The sequence below is a fragment of the Numenius arquata genome, chromosome 9 (assembly GCF_964106895.1).
Source record: "Numenius arquata chromosome 9, bNumArq3.hap1.1, whole genome shotgun sequence".
NCBI lineage: Eukaryota > Metazoa > Chordata > Aves > Charadriiformes > Scolopacidae > Numenius > Numenius arquata.
This window is the reverse complement of record NC_133584.1, coordinates 11,185,254-11,210,571: the sequence shown is the minus strand read 5'-3', so window position 1 is coordinate 11,210,571 and position 25,318 is coordinate 11,185,254. Positions and strand designations below refer to the sequence as shown.

Below are 25,318 nucleotides of genomic sequence, written 5' to 3'. Positions count from 1 at the left end.
TGTAGATTTCCCCTGAATACGTAATTGCGTAAAATGGGAGCGTGAAACATGACATCTCAGATAAGGTTGTTGGTCCACGTTGCACTTTGTTTCTGAGATTTGTCCATACTTGAGACTTGAGAAAGACCTCCTGTTTGAATGTGCTCCTTCGCTGTGCAGCGCTGTGTTCAGTTGTGGGGGACACTGTGATTCCCTCTTGGGACACAAATACCCATCTCCCCCCAAAGATCCGTATTCACAAGTTGCTGCATTGACAGTCTCTTTAAACCTGACAGTAGTATTAAACTTTGCCCTCTGAAGGGAATGCATTCTCCAGTTTGGATCTAGGCTGGTAGCAGATACATTGCATTTGTGCTAAGTAGTTACCAACCAAGCTGGCAACAGTCTGTTGCCCATCTGTGATGGGGTACTACTAAATTGATGGCCGCTTGAAAACTAAGCAAGAGACATTGGGAAAGTAGCCTCAAGAGTTTGTTGGACTAGAGTGGTTTGAGAGACTTCAGATATCTGGAAGAAACCAGCAAAATCTCTGTGAAGGGGTTTTTGCAGGAAGTTCCTTTAACTGGACTTGAAAAACCTGATTTTGTCACATAAATACAAACTAACCAAGCAGTCACTATTGTTTGCTTTAAAAAAAAAAAAAAATCTAGTCTGAGTTCAACAAAATTTAATTTATGCCTTCCTTGACAATTGAAGTAAACTGTCTGCATCATGGGTTTGATCCTTCTGGTCCTGCTTATCCTGGGGGACTGCAGAGCTGTAGCATATTGGGTGTCTCACGGCAACGCTGAGATCAGCCCTGCGACTGAGAAATTCTCAGTCCCCTGAATCAACAGGAGGTTTTGCATTAGCTTTAAGGCTGCAGTTTCACCTCAATTTCAAGGTCTCTGTTTTAATCTCAAGACTCTCCTTTCCTTTCTGAGGAAAAAACCTCGTTGATTGAGCTAGCACTTTGCTTCTGATTAGCATGTTGGAGGAGAATCTGACCTACAATACTAGGAAATAAAATGCTTAAATAGCTAAAATGGGATTTATTTTTTTTTTTTAAATGCAATTTATTAAATGATTTTTTTTGTCAGTGATGTGTTTAGCAGGTATAGAAGACAGAATGAACTAAAACAGGCTTTGGCATTTCGGAAAGTGAGTCATTTTTTCTGTTGCATCATGTATAAACTTTTCCCTTCTCATGTATGTATGGTTGAAATTAGTTTGAGGTTTTGAATTTTCACTTCAGCTTTCTGTTTTTTATTATTTTCAAACATTACTGAAAGTGATGGTTGATAGTCTTTAATACTGTGCTCACATGCCATGCTCTTTAGTTTGTTTTTTTTTTAAATAAGCCAGTGGGCAACATATAGGTGGTTAAATGAGCCGGGGAGTTACTGGTTTCTGGTGTTTCGGTAGGAGTAATAGGTAGGTGTATTGATGGATCCATAACATGGTGCCGAGGGGTGCTGCTGTCAGATTGCCTTTAAGCAGGGGACAAACCCTGAAATGCTTCTGCAGTGTGGTCGTCTCTTTTCAAATTCTCAAGAAGCATTTGTACAAGTCCCTTGAAGTCAGTTTAAATACCATGAACATGGTGCTCTCATAACCAGCTAAGACAGCAGACAGAGGAGTTTTTTCTTAAAATAGTGCAAAAAAGTATAAAACCCTGTGGGCTGAACATCCCACTCACGGGGTGATCTTGCTCTTGGGTTTGTTCAGTCCTCACCTGAGCTCTGACATCCTCCATGCTGGAGGAATGCCATTGCTCAGCGTCCCAGGAGTTTTAAGATAAAGCCTAGAGCAGATGGTGCATACTGAGAGACAAAAATATGGCATCTAAATGGAGTTTCCGTGGGTCGGACCCAGCACAGAAGCCAATTGGTCTCCACATGCCAGTATCAACAAAATGATGTACATGCTTCTTGGGATGAAGAAATTAGAGCAGATGGAGTTGTGTTAAACCTGCCCTTGTGTGTGTGCCCACTTTGTAGGGAGAAAGTGGCTACTCCTTAGGATGAACTTGAAGACCTTCTTCCTTTGAGTTCATAGCTACTGTCTGCAGCTGAGCACTGCAGGAAAGAAAGGACTTGTCCTAAACCCAAGCAACTGGGCAAAGTAGCATCATCTGGGCTTCATCCCTTCAGGAAATTTGTTGAAAGGCAGGCAGCTTCTACAACTGACTTCTTTGAGTTGGTGAGTTTCTTGCAGAGCGTTGACTTGGTGTGTTGCAGGCCTGGTTCATCCTTGCTCTTGTTGTTTGGTAGGTCTGTAGTTTCCTTCAGACCTGGCACTGAGGATCAGTGATTTTGCTACAAGTAGCCTTTGTATTAGCGGTAGCATAGTGATGGGTACAAAATACAATTCAAAGGAGGAAGACTTGCAGAAAAGAGCTTAAACAGCAAAGAAATGGATGCCACCACAGGTACTTCTCCCAACCCTTGTTAATTTTCATTTTGAAAAAGTTATGTTTGTGGAGGTTTTGTTTTGTTTGTCTAAAATAAAAAAAAAATCTTACCCTCCTTCATGGAGCTGCTGCCTCAAATGTTTTTAGAGCAAGCGTGCAGCTGTTTGGTCTACCTTGTTTCATTAGAAACTGGCTTGATCTTCAGTCTTGGCAGGTGCTGTGAGAGTCCATGAGATCTGTTGGAAGGGTCCAAGGTAACATTTCGTTCTGACAGGGCTGGCATTTCACAGCTTGCTGAACGTTGACCATGACAGTGCGGCGCCTGGGATGTGCTGTGTCAAGGCTCGAGCTGCAGTTATGGCATCCTGGAAATGTAAAGCTGGAAAGGGCTCTAGGAGATGATCCTTTCCTTTTCCTGGCAATAGCAGGAGCTCAGCTGGCAGTGGTCCTGTGCCATGTTTGTTGTTGCTTTGTCACTGAGCCTTTGTAGAAGCTGTGACCCATGTAGCCAGAGCAAGTTCCTTCTGGGGTTTTCTCCATGACTTTCACCCACCCCGCCATGCAAATACAAAGCATGTGGAAGAAGTTTGCCCTTGGGCTGTCCCTCACGTGTCCGTGATTAGTCATTGCCTGGAATCTGAAATGCTAAAGGCCTGCAGAAACCTTGTGAGGAGCTTGGCCGAGTGTGCCAAAGTCCTCTGGGGTAGAGTTCAGCAGTATGAAGGGCTCACCTGATTACAGCAAGATAGTCATGCAAAGTGACTCACACGAGATTATCTTTAATGTCATCGAGTGTTTCTTCTCATTACAGTTGACCAGACAACCTGCTGGCTGCTGTTGTAACGGGTTTTTACTTGACAGAGCTGAAATGTTGCGTGGTGCGGAGAAATTCTGGGGTGCGAGATGCCCTCTAGTGCAGTCCGGGCAGCGTAGCTGGGCTCTCCCATGGCTGGTGGCATCCTCACCTTGCCAGGGGCAAGTGGCACAGCTGGGCAATAACTGGAGCAAGCAAAGCCTAGCAGGGACCTTTAATCTTCAGCTTTAAGTGGGGAATTCAGCCTTAGGTTGGGTTTATGGAAAGCAGTGTGAGGTTTGGTTTGGGGAAGAAAAAAAATAATAGTGCTTTCGAAAAGCAATTTGTTTCTGCTTTCTGTGAGCGAGGCTTCCAAACAGACTCGGTCAGTTCTGCAGTGTGATCAACAGGACTGGAAAAAAATACCAAGTGAAGTAACACAGTGGCTGTGGTAAACATGAACCGAGGCCTTGGAAGTAGCTAATGGCATACCACAAAAGAGTCTCCTTTCACCCACCACAGGCCGTGCCAGCAGCAAGCGCTGCCAGCACTGGCGTCTAGCAGAGGAAAGCATCATTTGGCTCCCTTTTGGATTTCATTACTCTTCCTGCACTCCCTCCTGCTCACAGCAAAAGCCTTTCCAGTTGTAAAGAAGTGAATTAACTCCCTTCATGTCAGTGATGGATGAGGCGCTTTCTCCCCCTTCAAAGAGGCGAGCCGTGCCGGTGAACGGGGGCCAGAGAGTTGAAAAGTCCAAGCGGAACAGGAGAGCCCATGGGGTGACCCAGCTGTCAGGCAGGACACCCTGGGGACGGCTCCCCCCGGTGCCCTGCGAGCGGGGAACAAAAGCCCCTCTCAGCCCGCTCGCCCGGCCTGGAGGCTCGTTCTTTGGTTTTGTCCTGCTTTCAATGGACTTGGGCACATCCCTTAACAGGCAGCAGCCATTTGCATGGGGTTCACGGAGCCTCAAAGGCTTGCAGGGGGTGCTCCTCCACCCTGCACAAAGGAGGGTTAGCACTCCGGTACTTGGGAGATCTTCTTTCAGGCGTCCATGGCTAATCATATTAAAGGTGACCTCGTGTGCGGCGCTTTCCATTGTTGCCATATGTTTTGTCCTGTGCTTGAGTGATGTTGCGCATTGGAATGTATTCATGCATCATCTAATTTAATCACCAGGCTTAATCCTCTCTCCTGTTCTACACCCTTAGAATTTACTGGCTCTTTTCTGCCTCCCATGCATTGTCTGGGGCTCCTTCACAAGCTAATACCAATGCCTGGAGATCTTTTTATTTATTTATTTATTTACAGAGTGTATTTTAAAAAAATAATCTCAACAACAAACCCAGCAACCTCTCCAAAAGGTGGGCAAGCACAGTGGAAGCTCTAGAAGGCTGATCCTTCATCCCTGTGATCTTTTTCTTCCAGCTTTTCCATAGAGAAATTAAGGATTAGGCTCATGGGTTTAAAAAAACAAAACAAAATACTACGAATGGAAAAATGACTGAGAAAGCGGCGTGTCTCCTTTTAATATTGTTGGAATAAATAACTAATTTTAAGAACTTGACTGTCTCTGTAAAATATGGTATTGGTTTCTGACTTTAAAACTTACCACTTTGGTATGGACAACTCCAATTCCAGGACTGACCGGACAAAGTTAACCCACCAAAGCCCCAAGCCCATCAAGCTGGTAAAATGGAAAGTCTGATTGATGCAAAACTACTGCAAAAACCAGAGAACTCTGTGAGAGCTGCCATGCTCTGCCGAAGCCAGGCATTTCTAGGGAGTGGTACTTTACAGGCTGTCTTTTAAGGATGATTTCTAAAGATTTTTCTAAGCCTTCCCTGCACCAGCTGACTCTGCCGTGTGGAGGGGTATGTTAAAAATGGAAATCAGAGATTCAGTTGTGTTGTGACTTGCTTTAGGAGTGGATGGGATCAGTCCTGGCAAGCGAAGGCAGTGATGAGATTTTAGGATGATACACGATGAGGTTGCTGGTATGCTGAACTCCCAGGGGCAGGAAACCTTTTAATTCCCTTACACTTGCTGTGGCAGATCGTTAAATAAATACCTCATGCTTTGGTTCAGTTCTTAGATTCTCCTTCTCCGCATACGGCGTGCTGGTACCCACAACTCTAAACAGTGGACTACATCCCGGATGTCTTTGAAACCTTAAACATAGCTTGTACCAATTTAACTGAATTACAGCTTTGAGCTTCCCTGTGTGTGTTTGCGTGTGTGCACACATGAGTTTCTTGCAGCCGAGTTCTCACATGTGAACTTGCTGGTCTTCTGTGGCTGTGTGTTACGGTTCAGGTTTGATAGGAGGAAGGAATGATGTAAAAGATTGCAGATTTGTGACTGGTTTTAAAAATAGGTTTAAAATATTATGCATCTTCATTTTGAAGAAATGCAATACTGGTTGGAAACCACAACTACTGAACATAAACCATGTCAAGCCCCTTACATATGTTAAATAACAGTGTGGAGTAGAGGGTTATAAACAGCCTGTTGTGCATTAATGCTGGAAGAAGCTCCTACCCTCCGCACTCCAACCTGGGGATCAACAGCAGCGTCACGGGCTCCGACATCAACTTGGCACTACAAAAATACTTTACATTTTACAATGCACCTTTTCAGAGTCAACCTTGCCAGAGCCCTTTCCAGAACGTCTACATGCAGAAATCACTTCCTCGCTGAAGCGCTGCCGTGTCGGTCGGAGCTGGAGGAAGACAGCTGGTCCTGGGTTAGCTGGAGGGCAGGGTGCCCGTCCCACTGCCAGTGGGCCCTGGGCTCGCTGGGACAAGTCATCTGGCCCCTGTCTGCTCCTGCTTCCTTCTTTCCCTGTGACAGAGGAGCCGCGAGGTCCCTAGGAAGCCCACTTCTGCCTGGGAAGGAGGGAGCTGGCACTGCCGTGGCAGGATGCTGGGTGGCATTTTATGGCCTGCAGCGCATGGAGAAGATGCTCTGCGGAAGGCAGTGGGCTGAGTGTGTCTGGCAGGAGATGCCTTCCCATCCCGTGCTGCTAACAGTGTGGGGAGCCGAAGGTTTGGCCAAGGACACAGCACAGCTGCCTGCAGTCCTGGCAGGTTGTAACAAGCTGCAAGAAAGTCCAGGGCATCCCCAGAGAACAACTGAAGCTCGAGTCAGCAGTGCTAGGGCTGGGCTTCATGACTGCCAGGTATTTTACAGCAGGACCCCAAAGGATGGGGGAGAATGGCGTTGCTGTCAAACTGAGATCAGTGTGGTGTGATTGGGGTATTCTGCATCTTCACAGTCCCAGCTCCAGTTTAATGGCTTGCAGGTACAACTAAACCTGGAAATCCTGTTGTGATCTCTCTTGTTACCTGGCATAGCTCTTATCATGTCGGCACAGGGGCTGTTCATATTTTAATGGGTTTATCTCTTGTACAGAGGGTATTACAAGCTTTCGTCTGTCTTCCAGTGCAACTCTACGGAAATCCCTCCAGGCATGAGGCAGTACCTGGGCACTGAATTAATCTGTGCTCCTGGGTTCTCGCAGCTCCATTAGTGGCTTAGCAGGGGAAGCAGTTAGCATTAACAAACTTAAGAAAATAGGATTTGCTGTGTTTGATATGCCCTCGGCTCCATGTATCCTCCTAACAGCAATGACAAAAACTGGGCCCATTACGGGAAGACAAAAAATAGTCACAGGGAAGACACAAAATAGGCTGATTTGTAAAATGTGTATCAGCATCCTCCAAGGCTCTTAAGGGGGGAAAAAGGTTGTACTATAGTTGGGTGCAATAAGAGACACAAAACCATTTTTTCTCCTGCCACATGCACAGACACATCTGCATCCAGAGCTCTTACCTTGCCTTTCCTCGTGGCTCGAGCCATGAGAAGACAACGCGGTGTCCCGTCCTGCTTCAGGTAACCACTGCTGTGGGATCTGTCTCTGGAGTGAGGCTGAGGCAGCTCCCAGAAACCATCCGGTGCTTTGTGAAGGGTGTTTTTCCCCTTGCTTTCCATCAAACGAACATTTGCTGTTGCCGGTGTTCGTGTTCTGTTTTCCATTAAAAAAACTGCCTGTGAGCTGTGTTTCCCGTGTGGTGCTACATCCATCTGTGGCTGGATCTGCCATCTTTTTGGGAGCCGCTGACTTCTGTTCTCGACTGACCATGGGCTCCCGCAAAACAGCAGGGCCAAGCATGAAGCTAAACTTCATGCTGCTTAACCCTAGGGTCAGTAAGTTGAGACCTGTTTTCAGACATGACTGTCAGGTGTCTGAAATAACAGCAGTTGGGGATAATGACATGTTATTTGCAGTACCCTCTAATAGCGACATACCAAGCAGCGAGTTTAGAGAGGGTTTTCTACTTGGTTGTGTCATTTTTCATCTAAAGCAAGCATGGAACACACCGATTGCTTTTCTTAAGTCTTTCAGGCTCTCACATACCCTAAGAAATGCCTTAGGGGGATCTCTTTTCGATCAGGCTTTGCTTTTCTTCATCAGATCAAGATGGTATATACGTGGACTTCCACACCACCCACCCTGTGAAAAAGCTGGTGTTGGTCCCGCAGACCCTCTCAGGTCCCAGTATGACCGACCGGCAGGCTGCAGGCACCGTGGCTGCACAGAAAGGCCTGCCTGTTCTGCTGCTGACACTTGTCAGCTTAGGAGAAATGTTACGTCAGCCGTGCGCTTAAAGTTTCTCTCCTTGTTAAAAGTGAGAAATATTTCCTTTTTTTTCATGGTTACTTTAGCTCACTGGGTTGGTCTGTTCGCTCCAGGATTTTCAGAGCGGTGGATGTATTTTCTGCTCTGCCAGCCCCTGTTGTACAGTGAGCTTTCCAACAAGCTGAGGATTAATGAGGCCCCGGGTCTCTCTCGGTCCTGGGTGTCGGTGGTGGGTGCCCACGGGCTTGGGCAGTGCAGTGTCAGCAGCTGCATTTCCCATCTCTCTTTTCATGCTGCAGACCCTGGTCTTGCCTGTTCCCATTCAACACCAGTTACAGGTCCCTGTGCTCTGCCTCTGGTCTTTCCTGGGGCATTTTCACTCTCTGATAAGGGATGTGGTGTCCAAGTGCTGCCCTGCAGCCATCAGCTTCTTCACGGACAGGGAGATTTGACTTGCTGGCAACTCTAATGGCTTTGAGAAGGGTCAGTCCAGCCTCTCCTTGAGTCTCTTGGGTTGTTTCAAATTCCTGATTGCAATCTAGCCTCTTACTAGTGTTGATCATCCTCCTCTCCCAAATTCCTGCTTTCCCAAGTGAATTTCCATATCTACCAGGTGCAGGTAGTGAATTTCCCTATTTCCCAGGCCATTGAGATTGGGCAGGACCTAACTGTTCCCCCAAGGCCCTGTAAAGCCTCTAAGTCATCGTCAGTCTTCAAAATATAAGAATTTTCTGCAGCCCAAAACCTCCCATCAGTATTGAGGCTGGAAAAGCCCAGCTTGTGAAGGCTCTGTTATTGCACAAGATGAAATCAGTGAAATTGTCTTTTGTCAGAGCACTGGTGGGGCTGGGAGAAGCGCAAGAGCCGGGTGTGCTTTAAAGAGAGGCTCAGAGACAGACTGTGAGTAACATAAAACGGCCAAGTAGTGAAATTTGGCATGTATCTTGTTAGTGTCACAGTTTTTTTATGTGGCATTTCCTAGGGATGTTTTGCTTTTATTTAAAATTGATGTATGTGTAGAAAATACTTTTAACTTCGTTGACAGTTCCCTAGTGGTCTAGAGCATGCGCTGCAGTGTCACAAGTCGTTAGCTTCTGAAGAAGGTATTTTTAATCCACCAACGTAAACCCTTTGCAATTGTATAATCTGTGTTTTAGTCCTGTGGTTTCCTAATCATGCATCTAGAGAATGAGGTCATCAAGTTTATAAATTATAAAGTGAACGGAAGTATTCAGCTCTTCTTTCTAAATAAATCTGGATCTGTTACTTTGCAGATTGCGTACTGTATTCGAAACCTCTGATGCAGACAAGTGTGAATGTTTAAAAATAAACTCATTTGCAGTTTATATTTTTGCCAAGTGGTGAAAGTTGTCTCCTGCTCCATCTTTCCAGAAAGGCTCTTCAGCTTTGACTTGCAGCTGTGAAATAAAAGCCAAGGGTATGATGCCAGCTTGCCAGTTTGATGACAGCATCTGTGTGTCTTTGCAAAGGATCCAGCCGTGCTTCTTTCTGGTTTTGCTGTGCTGCCCGACCACCTGTAGCAGAGGGTTTGGGGCCACTAGACAGCAACACAGCCGCCCTCATGTGTGCTAGGAAACACGTGTTGGTGACTTCGCTTCCATGATGGGAAGACCCCGGGAGGAGATGTTTGAAGAGCAAGACCTGCTGCAGCCTGTGGGATAATTTAGTAATAGCTAATTGTGGCTTTGGGTCCCAGGCTGGGAACCCCTGGCTTAGGAGGTTAGTTTAAGAAGGGGGAAAAGCTCTCTGCTGTCTTCCATCTTCCGGTGTCAGGGATTCACTGGCTTTGCATGTATTTTATGCAATTGTGGGTTGCAGGCAGCAGCAGAGGAGAGGAATAACATTTGAGTAAATGATGGAATTGTGAAATAGAAATGGGCTGAGGGGTTCAGGCCAGAGTAATACCCCAAATAAGTTTCAGCTTCATTTCCTAGGCTGGATTGAGTTTCAGGTTGACATTGTCCTTTAGCCACATGCATGGATCTTGTATCCTGGCAGAGGCAGTCTGCCAGCTAATGTCATGAGAGGGGGAAGACGTTAGAGATGTGCGGCTTGGGTGGTGCAGAATGAGTAAGACCCAAGATGATGAGTTATATCACAGCAAGTAAGAGAGAATCCTTCTGCATGGGGAAAGTAAATCAGGAATGGAGAGGAGGTTCCACCCTCAGAAATAAGTTACCCTTTGCTCTTGCTGCCCATTTGCACCCAGTTGTTGTTCTGCCCTGTGAAAGGGGGCAAGGCTGGCAAGGAGTTTCTGTCAAACACAACACCATCATCTCACACTCAGGAGCTCCAGGACATTTGGGTTGGCTGCCTGTGGAGCATGCTGGGCGCCCAGCGTGTTCCTTGCTGATTCCTTCCTGTGCCTGCTCTGCATTCTAGTTTCAGGTTGAGATGTCTCCGGAGTGGTGGTAGTGGGGCAGGAAGAGCAGCTGCTGGTGACGTCCCCTTCAGAGCACCCTTTCCCCAAAGATCAGGCTTATGGGGACAGCTGATTAACCTCTCTGCTTGTCTCTGTCTCCTGGGAATGGGCCATGCTGAGGATACAGGGCAGTAGGGATGGCTTCAGGAGCCTCCTAGAGGGTTTACACCTTCATCTGGAAAATGTGCATTTAGGGATAGGGAAAAAGGGTCTCACTGAGGAGGCAATGAGTGAGATGGGACCAGTTTAGGACCAGTTCTAGACTTCCAACCAGTAGCAACAGCAGTCTCATAACCAGGTACTGAGATTGGCCAAACATTCACTGTCTGCAAAGCCAGAATGGAAGGACCGCCCCAACCCAATGCAACAGGTAACCAGTTGAGCTGGTAGCAAGTTTCCTTGTCTTTCCTCTTTTTCCACTCTAGGACTTTTGGTTTCTTCTTTATTACCCCCATCCTGTCCTTACCACATGTTCTTTAGCCTCTACCCAGGTTCTTTCTCCAGCAATTTCGAAGTGCAGCATGAATAGAAAAGCTCATGGAAGGAGAAGTGCTTTGGTCTCAAGAGCAGCTTCTTTAAGTGAAAACACAGCTGTGAGGTTTGCAGGCTGCGCTTCTGTAAGGGCTCGTCCAGCCGGCACAGCCAGCACCGCTGCAGTCCTTCCAGCACGCAGGAATTGGGAAATCCATTGTGAACAAGATTGAGTTTGATGGCCTGCGTGGAGGCAGATGGATGTATTTTTAAGGGACAAGGTGCCAGAAAACTCTGTGATTACGTTACTGGAGCACGGCTCGTTTTTTGTGGTTTTAAAAGTGAGTGTCAGGGCTTCAGGGCTATTTTTTTTTTTCGGGTCAAAACCAAAGTTTGAGCGGGGCATAAAAACCTGCTTGATGACTAAGTTTATTCTTAAAAAGCTTTCTAGAGGTTACTGGAGAGGGGAGCCTTTATTCCGAGAGGGAGCTGGTACCAGTCTTTTTGGACTTCTACACGAATGGGGTTAAATTTGAGCGAGTGCCAAGGATAGAAAAGAACCCCTGCCTTTCAGAAGAGTGTTTTCAGTATAATATTTAGATCCAGTCCCCTGGTTTTTTTGTTGGATGCTGTGTTCTGCTTCTACTCCTTGCCCTGGGTGAACTCTTTCTGCTTGAGTACCCCACCACATTGGTTGAATTACCTTGAACAGTTATAACCAAGGCTGGATGCCCTTACATTGTCCCAGAACTGGGACATATCTAAAGTCTTTGACCTGGTTATTTGGCTGAACTGATAATACCTCTCTGATACAGTGCATGCGTAGAGAAAACTTTTCGTCTAACGACAGAGGTTTGCTGCTCAGAGCCAAGGCTGAGAACAGGGGGATCCAAGCCAAACCATTTACTCAAGAGGCATGCAGAATTTGCCCAGTCAAGTCAATATAGGTACTGGCAGTGTTTCAGCAGCCAGAAGGCTGCTCCTCATGCTCTCTCCTTGTTGGAGCTACCAGGCTTTATCGCATGACTGGGCCCTTAATTGCTACAGGTCTAAAACTTTCTGTAAAATGAAGACGGCTGCTTGGCTGCTCCAAAGTGTGGGCAAGCCTGGAGGTCCACGAGAGCATTAAGCACCCTTTCTGAAAATCCTCTTTCTGGCCTTGGTGGAGGAGGCCCCAAGGTGTAGGCAGCTTCCCCAACATCCCCGCCAAGTCCTGTGTGCCTGAGCAGGGCACTGGGTCCTCGCAGGGGTGAGGCAGCACTGAACTGTTGGTGCACTGACAGGCAGCTGCCCTGAGCCCTTCTCCTTTCGCTGGTGTCTTGTGTCTGTCCATGTCTGTGTGCTGGTTTGGTGTCTGCTCACCGCTGTGAGGGCGGTATGTGTGGGAACCCTTGGGTGCAGATGAAGCATGTCAGTATCGGATGGATGGAGGAACAAGGAGGGAAGCAAGGAGACATCCCGCTATCAGCCAACTGCTGGATTTAAGGATATAGGAACAGAGAGCGGGAGGATGTTACCAATCTAGAGAGTGGAGCCATCGCATAAGGAAGTGTTATGTGCACACAGCCCTCCATGCCCAGTGACCACTGTGGCCAGGAGATGACTTTCCTTGAGATGACTTTCCTCAATGAGGTGGCATCAGCTTCACCTCGAGCCTGCAGGATGTGCCACCAAACATTACCAAGGATCCACCACGTGCTGTGAGTACATTCTCTTGCTCCATCAGCCACTCACTGGATAACATGCCCGCGCCTGCTTATTACTTTGGGTACCTCAGAGGCAACGACATCCTGCCCATCAAACAGCCTGCCCCAGCCCCTTTGAATTTCACCGCCTGGCTCCTCTTCTGTTTGGGTGTATTGCAGTTGTGTCTGGTGGCGAGCCAGCCTATCCATCACTGTATCCACACAGATCCCAATTACTCCTTTTGACAGCTCTTATTCACACACCTCCCTGTGCCTCTGACATCTCAATTATTGATGGGGCTTGCCTGGTAGGCAGCGCTCTGTTCTCAGCATGGCTACGTTCCAGCTCCCTTTCCCATTGAGTTCAGGCACGCACCATGCCGAGCGGTTCTTTATGTGCAAAGCTACTGAAGTGGAAAGGGAACTTTATTAGCATGTGAGCTCCAGGGCTACGCTACCAAAGGGGGCAGTGCAAGCCAGATCGCACCGCACTACGGCGCTGGGAAATTTCCTCTCCCCCTCCTCTCCCAGTGAAGCCCAGCAGTGTCTTGTAAAATGAAATGATCTCATATGTTTAATGCTGAAGATTCCTTGATCTGATGAGCCTTCCTTGTGTTGGGGTCACCCCGCACTTGCGCTTTTGTAAGAAACCTCAGTCCCCCATTGCCCCTGCAAGCATAAAATCCGGTATTTTGAAGAGCAGTGCCCTTTCCTTTGTCTTGGTATTAGTCTGTTTGCTGGTTTTACAGCAAGTCTTTGCCTTCTGCCAAGGAGCAGCAACACACAAAAAAAGGAGCTTCAAAGCAGCGCGCGGTGTTGGAGCAATGTTGTCAAATTGGTTAAGAGTTAGAGCTGTGCCAGAGGGAGGATTGCAAAAGCCGCTTGTTTTGTAGGGCTTCATGTGTCTGGGAGGCTCTGGATGTCTCGTGACATTGCTGTCACAGAAGTCGGATAGGAGGAATGATAAAGTGGATGATCAGCTCCTGACATCTCTCCTGCCCCTAGCCTTGCCCTGCAGCCTTCTTCAGTACAGAAATAAGCAGAGGTTTTGTGATGTGCTTGGTGAAGGAAGGCAGAAGGAAATGGCAGCTGCTGGAGGAGGTGGGACCAGAGAGAAGCAGCAGCGTCGGGTGTGCAGAGAGCTGGGAAAGGATGCTTGAGTTTTGTCCTTGGTGATCTGTGGCAGCAAGCGCCTCATAGATTAGCTTTAGCATGGAAGGAAAAGACTGTGGAGTAGACTTTCCAAAGCAGCAAGGTGCTGGGGAGCTTAAGTGCCTTTGCAGCTGAACATGGCCGTGCAGAAGTGATCACATGTCTGAGGATGCTCAGTGGAGCATCCTGCCTTATCCTCTCTCTTTCTGCCCTGTTACAAGTTTTGCCTGGGGGCTCCGTACCCCCTGTAGAGACCAAATGCCACCAAATGAGCAAAGGCAGCCGGAGCGTTTCCAGTGGCCGCACAGCCAGAGCTTGGTTGCTCATTCAGGGTTTGTAAGGACTCCAGGCCTGGGTGACAATCATAGGTCCCCTCGTCCCCCTCCTGGCTGGCCATGACAGTGCATCAGCAGGGCAGATTTGCAGAAAAGCAGAGTTTTGTGTATCATTGACAGTGCGGCTGCCTTGAGCTATGGTTGCTGGGACAGACCTTCAGTTACACGTCTCTCTGTGTGACAGTCTGACCCTGACATTTCTCTGAGTGGGGTCTTCTTGTCACTGCAGGTGACAGCAGCATCCTCTTGCCTGACAGTGTTGCCCCAGATGGTCAAGCTGTGTATAGCCCCCCTGACACAAGCCTTGCTGGCACTGGCGGGTAGCAGAAATGGCTGAGCCTGCCAAGCAGGGTGTGTTTCATTTGTCTGAAATACCATGACCAGACAAAAAAGGGTTAAAATAACAGAAAGTTGAAAACTCGTTATCTTTGGGAATTGTGATCTTTCCTTTTTGGGTAGGCAGGTTCCATGGGACCCCGTCCCCCCAGATAGTGGAAAGGTCACCCTCCCATACCTGATTGCCCCACAGCTTTCCCCAGCAGCCTGTCCAAACAATGCTGTTTTCCTTCCCAGCCCTTTTCCTTCCTTTCCTTCCCCTGGACTTGTCTCCTTGCACAGAGCTGGCTCCAGCCCCAGATGGTGCTGGGGGCCCAGAGCCCAGGTGAGCTGTAACCAGAGATGCTCAGTTACTGCAAGCCCAAAGCCCACTTAGCTGAGAGCTGCAAATGAGAGGCTTAGGCACCCCTGAGTTTATCCTGATCAGAAATATTGTTGAAAGTGGCCAAAGCCACACTTTTGCACTTTCTTTTGTGTTTCTTCTCTAGCAACTCTGCAATGCGGTGCCTGTTCCTCAAAGCACAGGACCAGGTGGAGCTGTGCCTGAGATAACCACTATCATTTTTGCCTCTGAGGTGCTTTTTGATACTCTAGCAGGAAAGCTTTGAAAAACCTGGACCAGAAAAATGGCTTTGGGCAGTTCCCAGTTCCTCCTTCAGCTCCCAAACCAGGGCAGCTCATTTGGGGCGACTGGTTATAAACAAGTGACCTTTGCCCATGCCACAGCAAGGTGATTGCTTGCCTCCCTTGGGGAGGTTCCTTGTTCCTTGGTGACCTCCTGCTCCCATGGGGTAGCTGCCATGTACCATCTGGAAAGGCTGGAGCTGCAGCCTGGCTTTGTGGATCTCATCCAGAAGAAACATCCCCAGCTGACCCTGCTAGTCCTGCTGTAGACGCTGGTCTCCAAAACGGATCTGAGCAATACACTAAGCTGTAGTAAGATCAAAGGTTGCAGAAAGGGGTAGTGGTTGAGAGCGTAAGAGGTTGCTGTCTGGACAGCAGTACAAATTGTGATACTTGTACCACGGACATAGAAGCACGGACACACGTATTACATGTTGTCACAGGAGACTGTTTCAGAATGACCTACAGAGTTAGGGGTGTAGAAGTCAAGGGAGATCAGCTGGATTTGGCCTCAGCCTGGTACTCAGTTCGTAATTTGGTGTCCAAGATCGTGAATTTTTTGATGATTTCATGGTATGCAGTTTTATTTGGGTCAGTGAGAGCACAGCATATGACTTTGCTACCCTTTAGGGAAGGGAAAATTAGTGCACCGTCTAATGATTCAGCACTCAGGGTTTCTTAACAGCCTACGGGAGAAAGATGTTGTAATTCTGTGTTCATTCCTGAATAAGCCGTTAATTTGAGTTAGCAATTTCCTTGGAGCCCAGAGGAGAGGAGTCTGTGATCAAATGGAGTGACTCAACACTGCTTTCTCCTCCTTTCCCTGTTTAAAAAGGTCGGGTTCATCATAACAAATCTCCTTCGACTTTTAGCCCTTGCAATGGTCTTTCCAGAACATTTCAAGAGTCCTGCACAATCCAGGAGTGGTAGTAGTCACTGTGACCCCAAAAAAGCTAAAGTTCTCAGTGCATAAAGACCACAGCTACCTCCTCTGAAGGATGCTGCCCCTCTTACCCAGCCTGCTGACTCCTGGTTGGGGTCTGCAGCCCTTTTGCAGAGCAGAGGGGCTGCACCTTGTGGCTGCAGGAGCTGGTGGGACACTGGTCTGGGGATCAGCAGCCTTCCCCTTGGGAACGAGGGGCTCCTCGAATGTGCAGGGCTGTTGCAGGGCTCAGCCTCGTGCTGTTTTCTAGGCAGTTAGCATATAAAATCACGGGAGACATTTTCAGCAAAAAAAGTCTCCCCACAGAATCGTTCTGTTGCTTGTTGAAAGAGGATTAATTTTTCCCCCTTAAATAAAATGAGCCGTGTTTGAAATCTGAAAGCCCTTGCCGAACGCCTTCTTGGAGCTGCAAAGAAAGCAGCTTCCAGGTCACATCATAGCCTCCTGCCGGACGCGGATCCAAACTGCAAACCCTTCTAACAGCTCTTTAATAACTCTGCACAGAAGGAAAAATCTGTCACCTTTCCCTCTGTGGTTTCTCCTCTGTTCTAATGCACTGGAGGAACGAGATGGAGCCGGGAAAGTTTTCAGAGAAAGACTCGTGGGAACTACAGCTGCCGATGGAGAAGACTCATTTCTTTAGTGTCTGAGGGGAACCGCAATCGCTTTGGTGAAGGGTGGTGTGTGTGGGTGGGTTTGGAGGGGTGAACCGTTATGACCCATGGATTTCAGAAGAACCACAAACACTTTATAGTAACAAAGGGTGGAAAAAGCGAGAGGTTTCTGCAACGCATGTGACTTTTCCCTGAGGTTTGGAACCCCACGGTATGTTCCAGGCCACGGTGTTTGCGTGTCAGTCTCAGTGAGTTAAGCTAAGCTTTCTCCCACAAGCCTCGCTTGAAGTTGCTGTGATGACTGAGAGTCTAAAATGTTGCTTTTTTTTTTTTTTTTTTTCCTCTCTCTCTCTCTTTTCATTCTCCCCCACCCCCTCTCCTCTCTGCAGCTGAAGCTCTCGTTTACCTTGGACCAGGAGAGTGGGATGCCTCAAGGCTGTTATATCTACCAGTACCGGGACAGCAACAAGTAAGTCCCACGGAAGATCGCACTCAGCAGATAGGGGAAGGTGCACTGGAAGAAAACTGCCCTGCCTTCTGGCAGAGGGATCACAACTGCTTGTACCACTTAAAAGTAGATTAAAAGAGGCTTCGGGCTTGACTTGAAACTGAGAACGGCTCCTGTAAAGGCCAGATCCTTTAAATGCACAAGGCCCTGAAGCCCCCTTTCTTCTGCAGCATTTAAAAGCTGTTTTTATTTGGCTAAAAGGCCAGTTCTTGGGTACCACAGGCTCTGGCAGAACTCAGCCAGGCTTTGTCCAGGGGTGTTTGCAGCTCAAACATGGAACTGGTTTGTGCTGGGGTCACCCTGGGAATGTGGGTGGCGGTAAAAGCATCCAAGGCTGCACAAGCCCCGAAGAGGGCAGCTCTCACTTCTGCTCAGCTACAGAGAGATGCAGCATCCCATTCTCTCTGCTCACACTCTGTGGGTTCACAGAGTGGCCTTTCATTTGTGGTACTACAGCCCCAGTGCAGCCACGCACTCTGTTTTTATAAGGTACTGTATGATACTCAAGCTTTGGATGTGTTTGGAGCACAGACTCCTCAATTTCTAGGTATTCTGCCTATTTTTACTAGCTGCCATAGTGAATTGGCACCCAAGATGTTTTTATTTCAAATCACATTCTCATTATCAAATTGACGGCAGCAGCACAGTTCAGGATATTTCTGTGTTCGCGCTGGGTTACTTTGCCTGAATACCAGCATGTCATAAATCCATAGCCTGTTGCCTCCACCCATATTGTTCTGCTTCTTGCCAGTTATTGAAGGTTAACCTAAAAAAGGAGGATATATGAAATTGTAAATGGATGAAACAGCCTGTATTGAGATCTACTCTGAAACACTGATGAGAACGGTCCCGACAAAGAAGAGGGACATCCACAAGCAGCACCTGCCCCTTTCTAAGCTGAGAAATCTCAGTGTTTAAACAAGAAGGGAGATAATTTCTGGGAAGATCCTTCCCACCTGTGGATGGGTGAGTAGCATGCGGTACATGCTCCCATCCCAAATATGCCAGCCCCAGAGGCATGAATGAGGAGAGCTGGTACCTCCAGCACCACCAAGCTAACAGGGAGACGTGTGCTTCAGTGCAGAAGCATAAAATCAACAAGGGAAGAGTGTTTGTTTTTTAGGTTTTAAAAGGCAGCGGCACACAATGGACAGTGAGGAAAAGAACCCCCCCAGACCTATTGGGGTTTGTTAAGGATGTTTATAGACCCAGTGTTTCTAATTGTGTGGTGTATATCTCAAAAATCAGCAGCCGTGTTTTTTTCTGCTGCAGACCCTCCTCTCCCCGGGCTCCAGTGGGTGTTTTGTGCCATTGTTTGAGGAAACTCCGGGGACGGGAGTGGAACTATTTTGTTTAAGCGCTAAGGCTAATAGCAATTCTGCTTGGAAACCTTGCTTTGAGCTGTGAGTGGTCCAGCCGGTGAAAAAGTAGCTGTGGCATGTTGGCAGCTGTTGATTTAGAGATGTATGGCTGTGACCTGCCTTTCTGGCAAGTGTGGGAGCCGAGCCACCCTGAGCCATGCCAGCCGGGATCACGGGCTGGAAAAATACGGTGCGGGTAGGATGAGTGAGATTGCAAGTAAACCCAGACTTTGCGTGCGTCTGACGGATCCAAACTGCAGTTACACCTCCCTGCGGGGCCCCGCGCCGTGTATTTTATAGCTTGCTTGACAAACCTGGGGGGAGCAGAGTCCCGTTTCCCAGGGAGAGCCTGGCTAAGTCTGCGCACACGCTCATCCCCCTAAGCCCTGTGCCTGCAGCCCAGCGCCTCTGACAGTCCTTGGCCCGGTGAGCTGAAGCGTGAAGGTCTGTGCTACGGCTGACGTATTCTTGCAGGTAAAGCGCCCTTGAGCCAAACGTGCACTGGGTTCTGGGTGTACCCTGGGTGATTTTGGAAGGAGCTCACGTGCGCTGCAGCTTTATTGGCAGCAGAGTATTGCATTTGAATAGTGTAGGGAAGAGCCAGACATGGCTCCCGCTCAGCCAAGCAGACTGTGCTTCTCAAGCCCTGGGCCTTTCATAGGGTTAACTTGTTATCCATAAAATAGCATAGCAGTGATAATTTTTCTTTGGCAATTTCCCAGGGTAAATTATAGGCCTTGTGTTGTCCAAAGCCTAGTCAGGGTTTGACGGTACTCATCAGGACCCAAGGGGATCTGCATCCTTCTGAAGATGTATCTAGAAGTTAAAGCAATGTAATGCTTCTGTCTGCACTGTGTTTTGGAGCTGTTTACAGCCCAGAGAAGAAATGCTGGCAACTCGCTGCAAGCTCATGCATGAGAAATGCACATTTCCAGTCTCCTGGAGCCCACTGTCCTCAGCAGAGCACTCGGGCTGGAACCTGCATCGGGGACAGACTTGTAGCAGGAGCGCAGGTGTGTGAAGCAGCAGCTTTAACAGGAGGAAGCAGAGGTGATCCCGGTTGATGGGAACCCGTTCTGGCCTAGGGAGTGTGCCCGGTGCCCCGGAGATCTGTGATCTGTGAGCTGTATGTGGTAATGCTCAGTGCCACCCTGGTCACAGGAGGAGTGTCCCTTCCCCTCCAAGTGGCAAATGCTGTTCCAAGCTGCAGCCAGATGGGGCCACCGGAGAACAGCGGATAGTGGCCTCCCACTCGCAGAACAAAGGACCGCAGCATTGCTGAAAGTGTAATTACCAGAGCAATTAAAATTTCTATTGCTTAGGCTAGAAGTGCAAGTACCGTGCAGGCTCTTACAAGGGCAATCAATTGGAATTTGTTCCCTTTAAAATGATAAATCCCTGCCAAGGAATTTTTGCCCGCTCCCGGCAGCTTCCCGTTTGCCTGCCTGCGGCAGCGTTCATGGGCACAGCACTCGCCAGGCGCCCACTCCACTGTCACACCCTGGGTGCCAAGCGCTTTGAGGTGACTGGGGTTAGCGGAGCCTCGGGAGCCTTGGGCTGAGAGCAGAAGAGGTGCTGAGCAGCCAGCTGTTTGCCCCTCCACCCCCTGCTATAGTATATCGATATCCGGTGGCACTTAATAGTCCCAGCAGCGATGCAAGTGCTGTACTTGGAGCTGTATGGAGGAGAGAGGCTGTCACTGCCCCTGCGGACACCATCCTCCCCTTGGCTGCTAGTCCTTTCCAGTCCTCTCGTCCTTCCTGGCCCCAGAGGAAATGACTTGACCTCAGGCAGAAGCAAGCGGCCTGCTTTCTCATTTTTAAGCCATGTTACTTAAATCTTCCTAATGGGGATCAGTCAGTATAATCGACACAGCACTGGGCTGCTGTGGGACGGCTGTCCTGAGACAGGAGCACTGTGCCGGGACATGGGGACAGCCAGTGATGTGTGCTGGGTGGCATTCAGAACCGGACCGTGTTGTCAGCCTTCCCATGGCCCCGGTGCAGTCACATCCAGGAGAGGACAGCCCTGTCAGCCGTCCCACAGCATGACTGCGGCACAAGTCGGGTGTTGAGGGTGGGACTGGCTTTCTGCCCTTGCCTCTGCACCGGCTGGGTTCCTCTGGCCCTGTACAGGACCAACTGCAAAACCCAGCCAGGCAATAAAAGACCATCGAGGCCATTCGCATCCACTATGGCTCATGAATCCCATCTTACAACACACTTTCACCGATCCCCGGTCTAGGACTATGATGCCAACTGTGCTGAGGAAGCGATGGCTGCCCGCTCTGCAGCCTGCTGGCCCGGCGCGGCTGGTCCTGCTCTTGTGGGCTGCCAGGCAAGTGGGAAGGATGAGATCAGTAAAGGTTACAGATGATCATGAAAGAGTTCTTCCACCCCAAGTGCAGGAAGAGCCAAAGCCAACTTGAGATCCCCCTGGAAGAAATTAATGGTGAGAAGTTTAGTGTCTTTTGCCTGTATCCAAGAAAAAGAAGATTCAGTCTGTTTTCTGTGTTCACTGTCACTATCCAGGCACTTCTCTAGAGACCTCCTAGGCTCTGCTCACCTACCCACAGCAAGTCTGACCCTTCAAATGCCTTTGTCTTCCCTCCCAAGACTCTCTGATTACTGTCACCTTTCTCAGATGATGCAGTGCTTGGGGTCCCTGCCATCCCAGACCCACCAAGGAGCTATAAATCCCTGTCAAGATTCATCCTGTTACGTGGGCCATATTTGCAGGGCATTGTGTCGCTTCCTTGCCCCCAGCTGGTTCTCTTCTAACGTGGTTTTCCTGTTCCCTTAGCCTCCAGGTATTGGTCTCTTTTTGAGATCCCTTCCTCACATCACAGACGCCGCCTTTGCCGATAGACCAGCTTGCAGTTTGCCAACGAATTTCATTTTAATTCCTTGCTGCAGCTGGGGTTTGTGTCAGGATTATGAATTTGCAGTGGGGGCTCTCATGTTCTCTACAGAGTAATTTTTAAACCCAGAGGAGCAGCATCTCACATGGAAGCACTTAGAGACCTCTTAGAAAAGCAGCGTTGGAGTATTGATCATTTTTTCTCTCCGGGGACCTGGAGCGCTACAGGCAGAGCTGCTGTGCAGTGTAGCCACTTGCGGGCAGCACCACACAACTCTTCAGAATGAGAAGTGAAAAATAGCTCCAGTTGAAAGGAAAAGTGGTGCCCCCTTTTATATAGAGATCAATGATGCCTGGTACATTGGATTATCACTTAAAACACCAGGACTTCAAATGCCAGGGTGCATGCACTCCTGATGCTGACAGGCTCGTGATATATAATGCTGTTTGGGTTACCAACTGAGCTCCTCTGTGCAGTCTTTTCATAAGGTGAATGTGATATCTGCAGTGATCTACCCAGCGTTACATCAGGAGAGCCAGCCTATAATTATGCTTGAATTATTTGAAGGGGTTATTTGTCACAAACACATTAGCTCACTCCATTTATTGCTACCATTCAGGGCTGCAGCAGGTTTGGTGTAAACAGGGTTTGGGTGGAGATTTGGGGGTGGGATTTATTTTTCTGACCAGAGCAAACCAGAATTGTTTGGGGTATATTCTTTCCTGATAGGAGAGCTGTTGACTAGGAACAAAATATGTAAAGCAGCTGAACCAGCATAAGTGATTGGTTTTTAGTTGTACTTCCCAGGTGTACAGTTCACGTGTTGGACTTTAGCATGGACCTGGTTGCTTTGCAATGAGCTGGCAGGTTTATCGTAGTATGTTTTGTTCCTTATGAGAAATTTTGAGGCTTGCAGAGTGGGTTGTTTGTACAAGGAGCTGCTGCACAGCTCACACAGTCCACGGGCACCTGACTTGCCTTATTACGTGGTTGTTTCATGGTACGCATCCCACCGAAGCAGCACTGCTGGTGCTGGTGGAAAGGAGGTGATCGTCTCCCCTAATGGCATCTGATTTTCTGGTTAGTGATCAGCAAATGCATGTTCTTTCCTACTTTGACCTGCATGGCCTTCAGAAGTCTCTGAAGGTGGCATCTCCTCTTGTTTGTCATACCTGGCAGACTGGGATTTCATGGGGGAAGTCTATATACATGTGATCCCTTGACATCACAGGCTTAGATGGATGCTGTCTAGTAGCAGTTATTCCCCCAAAGCTTATGAAATGCCTTGTTTAGATTTCAGATCAAAATAAACTTAATACCATTTCCAGAAATGGATGTGCCAGGCAATGTGAAATTCTCCAAGGTAAGATTTTCACTTTAGGGTGCCCTGTTGGCCAAGGTGGCTTAGCTGGGATGAGGCATGTCCCGCTACACTGCAGTTCTGTTTCTGCAAGCATTGCCCAAATCTTGTTGGATTGCAGGTAGGTGAACTGCCCTGTGAATCCCCTGGCGAGCTGTGGGATGGTTTATCTTCCTTTGGTCACCACAGAAAAGCATCAGAGGCAGTTGGGGTTAGTAAGCCTATATTTTCATTAGGAATACCACCATTTTAATTGTAACCAGCCCCTGGGTTTAAGACTAACCCAGCCTCTCCTGGCCTTAAAACGTTACCAAACTCTGGTGGAAGGGGTACCCGTGTGGATGAGAATGGTATTGGAAGCAAAATGCAAGCTAGGGCATGAGATAGCACTGCCCAGAAGCTATACTCTATAAAAGAGAAGACTAAGCAGTTTGGGAGTTTTTCTTATGATACCATGTCTCGGTTTCTGTTTGACTTATTGGCATTAGACTTTACCCAAGTCAGAAGGTGATGCATGTCCTTCACCTGCCAAAAGGTAAGCACTGGAGTTGACCAGGCAGGTCTGGCGAATTATTCTGTCACCTTACACAGAGATAAACCTGTCCTCCTGGTTTTGGTTCAGTGTAGGGTAAATTGTCCAGGGGAATAAATCTGGAGGTTGACCTTTAAAACTTCAAAAGATACGTAATCCTTCCTGCCTAAGGCATGAGTTCGGTTTTCTGTATGCCACAAACAAAGGCTGCTGGTACGTATGCTGCAAAATAGCCTTTGTCACTTGAGACTTTGAGGAGCAGAGAGTTGTTCTTTCCTTGCAGAAGGGACCCTATGGCCATTTCTAGGTGAGGAAGAAGGGCTCTTGCAAAAGGCTCTGCCCAGGTACTACTTAGCTGCTTTTCTTGACACAGACCTGCCTCCTCCTGCCACCCTGCTGCTTAATAACAGGTTTCCAATCCATCAGTGCTGTCAAAATAGTAACTGCCAACTCCTTGGAGTGTCAGTGCTGTGTGGGGGCTGCAAGTGGAAAAGGTGATCAAGGAAACCTGCCTTTCCCCTGAGCAAGCAGATGGGATTTGAAGATGACCTGACCCCTTCCAAATGAACATTTGAAGCTTTTTTTGGTGTTCTACATATTATCCCACATTGACCGGTAGATCTCTCTCTAAATACTCATGGGGTACCAGAACAGTCAGTGTGGGCTCCCACCTTCAAAGGGGAAGAATGGGCTCTTAAACCCGGGTGAGTGTGCGACCTCCCTGCTCTCCCTGGGTTGAATCAGGGGAGTTTGTCATCTTATCTGTTTCAGAGAGTTAGCTTGGAGAGGAGCTGTAAAACCTCCTTGTGTCAATGTTAGATGTCTGGGTATTCAGTGGCAGTCAAGTAGGTGAGAAAATCAGGTGCAATTGTAATTGAGTCAGAAATGCTGTCTCCGTGTATCATCCCTGGAGATCTGTTTACATATCCATTTGCTTAACAATATGTTTGGAAACCTGGCGGCATTTCAGTACCATTTCCCTGGCCTGTATATGTCTGACTAATGCCCCAGGCAGTGAGCTATATCTGGACTAGAATTGCTAACCTATGGATCTGGGTTTTCTTAGTAGCCCTGAATCAGATGAGTCTCTGATTAGCCCTTAGGTAGATGGGAGAGGAGAGGTCTGATGTGGGAAAGAGTGAATTATCCTCCTTCCACAAGAAGCACCTCTCAATTTCACCTTGAACCCAAGTTGCTGGATTGATTTTGTGTCCAGGAAGGCCCTCTCTTGCACTGAGATGTGACTAGAAAATCACCAGACCCCCTCAGACTCCCTAGCCATCCCTCGCCCAGCAGGGTTTCTAGGCATACTTTTTTGTAACAAGTATGGAAAAGGAGTCCTTTTTTTGGCTTAGTCTCTGTGTCCTTGAATGAATAGTCATAGTGCAGAGTTACTTCTCTGCCGGGTATAGGTTTTGCTGTCCAGCCTGTGATGTTACAAGTAAGGAGCTCTGGGACCAGCAGGCAAGTGCATGTTCTGCCACCTTTTGCTTTGTTAGGATGTGCTTTAGGTACAAACTCACGGTGGAAAGTTGTGTACAGCGGCAGGCGGTGGAGTAAGACTGAAGCTGATGAAGGGGATGCTGAGCGCTCGGGGAATGTGTCGTGCTGGCAGTGATGAAAGGTGCTCTGCTCAGAGATGGACCTTCCAGTCCTGCTGTCTGATCTGTGCTTTCTGCCTGGAGAGAGCGAGGGCTTTCAGTTTGCCATGGGCAGGACCTCTACAGTCTGTTCAGCACTAAGTACCTTCATTCCCCAGGGGATCGACAATGTAAGCTGGAGTAACCGGGTGGATTGTCAGCCAGCTGGGATTGCTCTCTTGTGAAGAGCTACTGGCTGAAAGCTGAAGCATTCAGACTAGAAATAAAGCACGCGTTTGAAAGGCAAAAGAGATTAACCACTGGCAAAATGTCCCAGGAGAAGACCAGAGAATTCTCTATCTCTCAAGGACAAATGCATTTCTGGAAGGTGTTTTAGACCCTACAAGTCAGTGGATTTAATGGAGCAGTAGCTACCTGAAGCCCTTCCGGCACAGGAGGTCAGCTGCTGGAATAATCCTCCCAGCCTTCAATTCCCAACACTGTTCTGTGTTAATGTAAAGGATCAGCTTTGCATCGACACCACTCTCTTCTTTGCAAAGCTGGGTTTTGCTGGCTGCTGGGCCTGGAAGAACAGGGCTCCTGCGCCCTCTCCGTTTACTCTGCTGAGACGAGCATTCAGTGCAGCTTGTTGCTTGAAATTACATCCTCGCGGATCAGCGGGTGAGAGTG

General features: G+C 48.3%; 1 protein-coding gene across 1 annotated transcript in view; it reads left to right on the top strand.

The window, feature by feature from the left end:
* DIS3L2 (DIS3 like 3'-5' exoribonuclease 2) overlaps nucleotides 1–25,318 on the top strand; it is a 197,117-nt gene that overhangs the window by 137,864 nt on the left and 33,935 nt on the right. Inside the window, exon 16 of the mRNA XM_074153228.1 lies at nucleotides 16,817–16,896. Coding sequence (XP_074009329.1) covers nucleotides 16,817–16,896 — 80 coding nt within the window. The remainder of the gene's footprint in view (nucleotides 1–16,816; nucleotides 16,897–25,318) is intronic.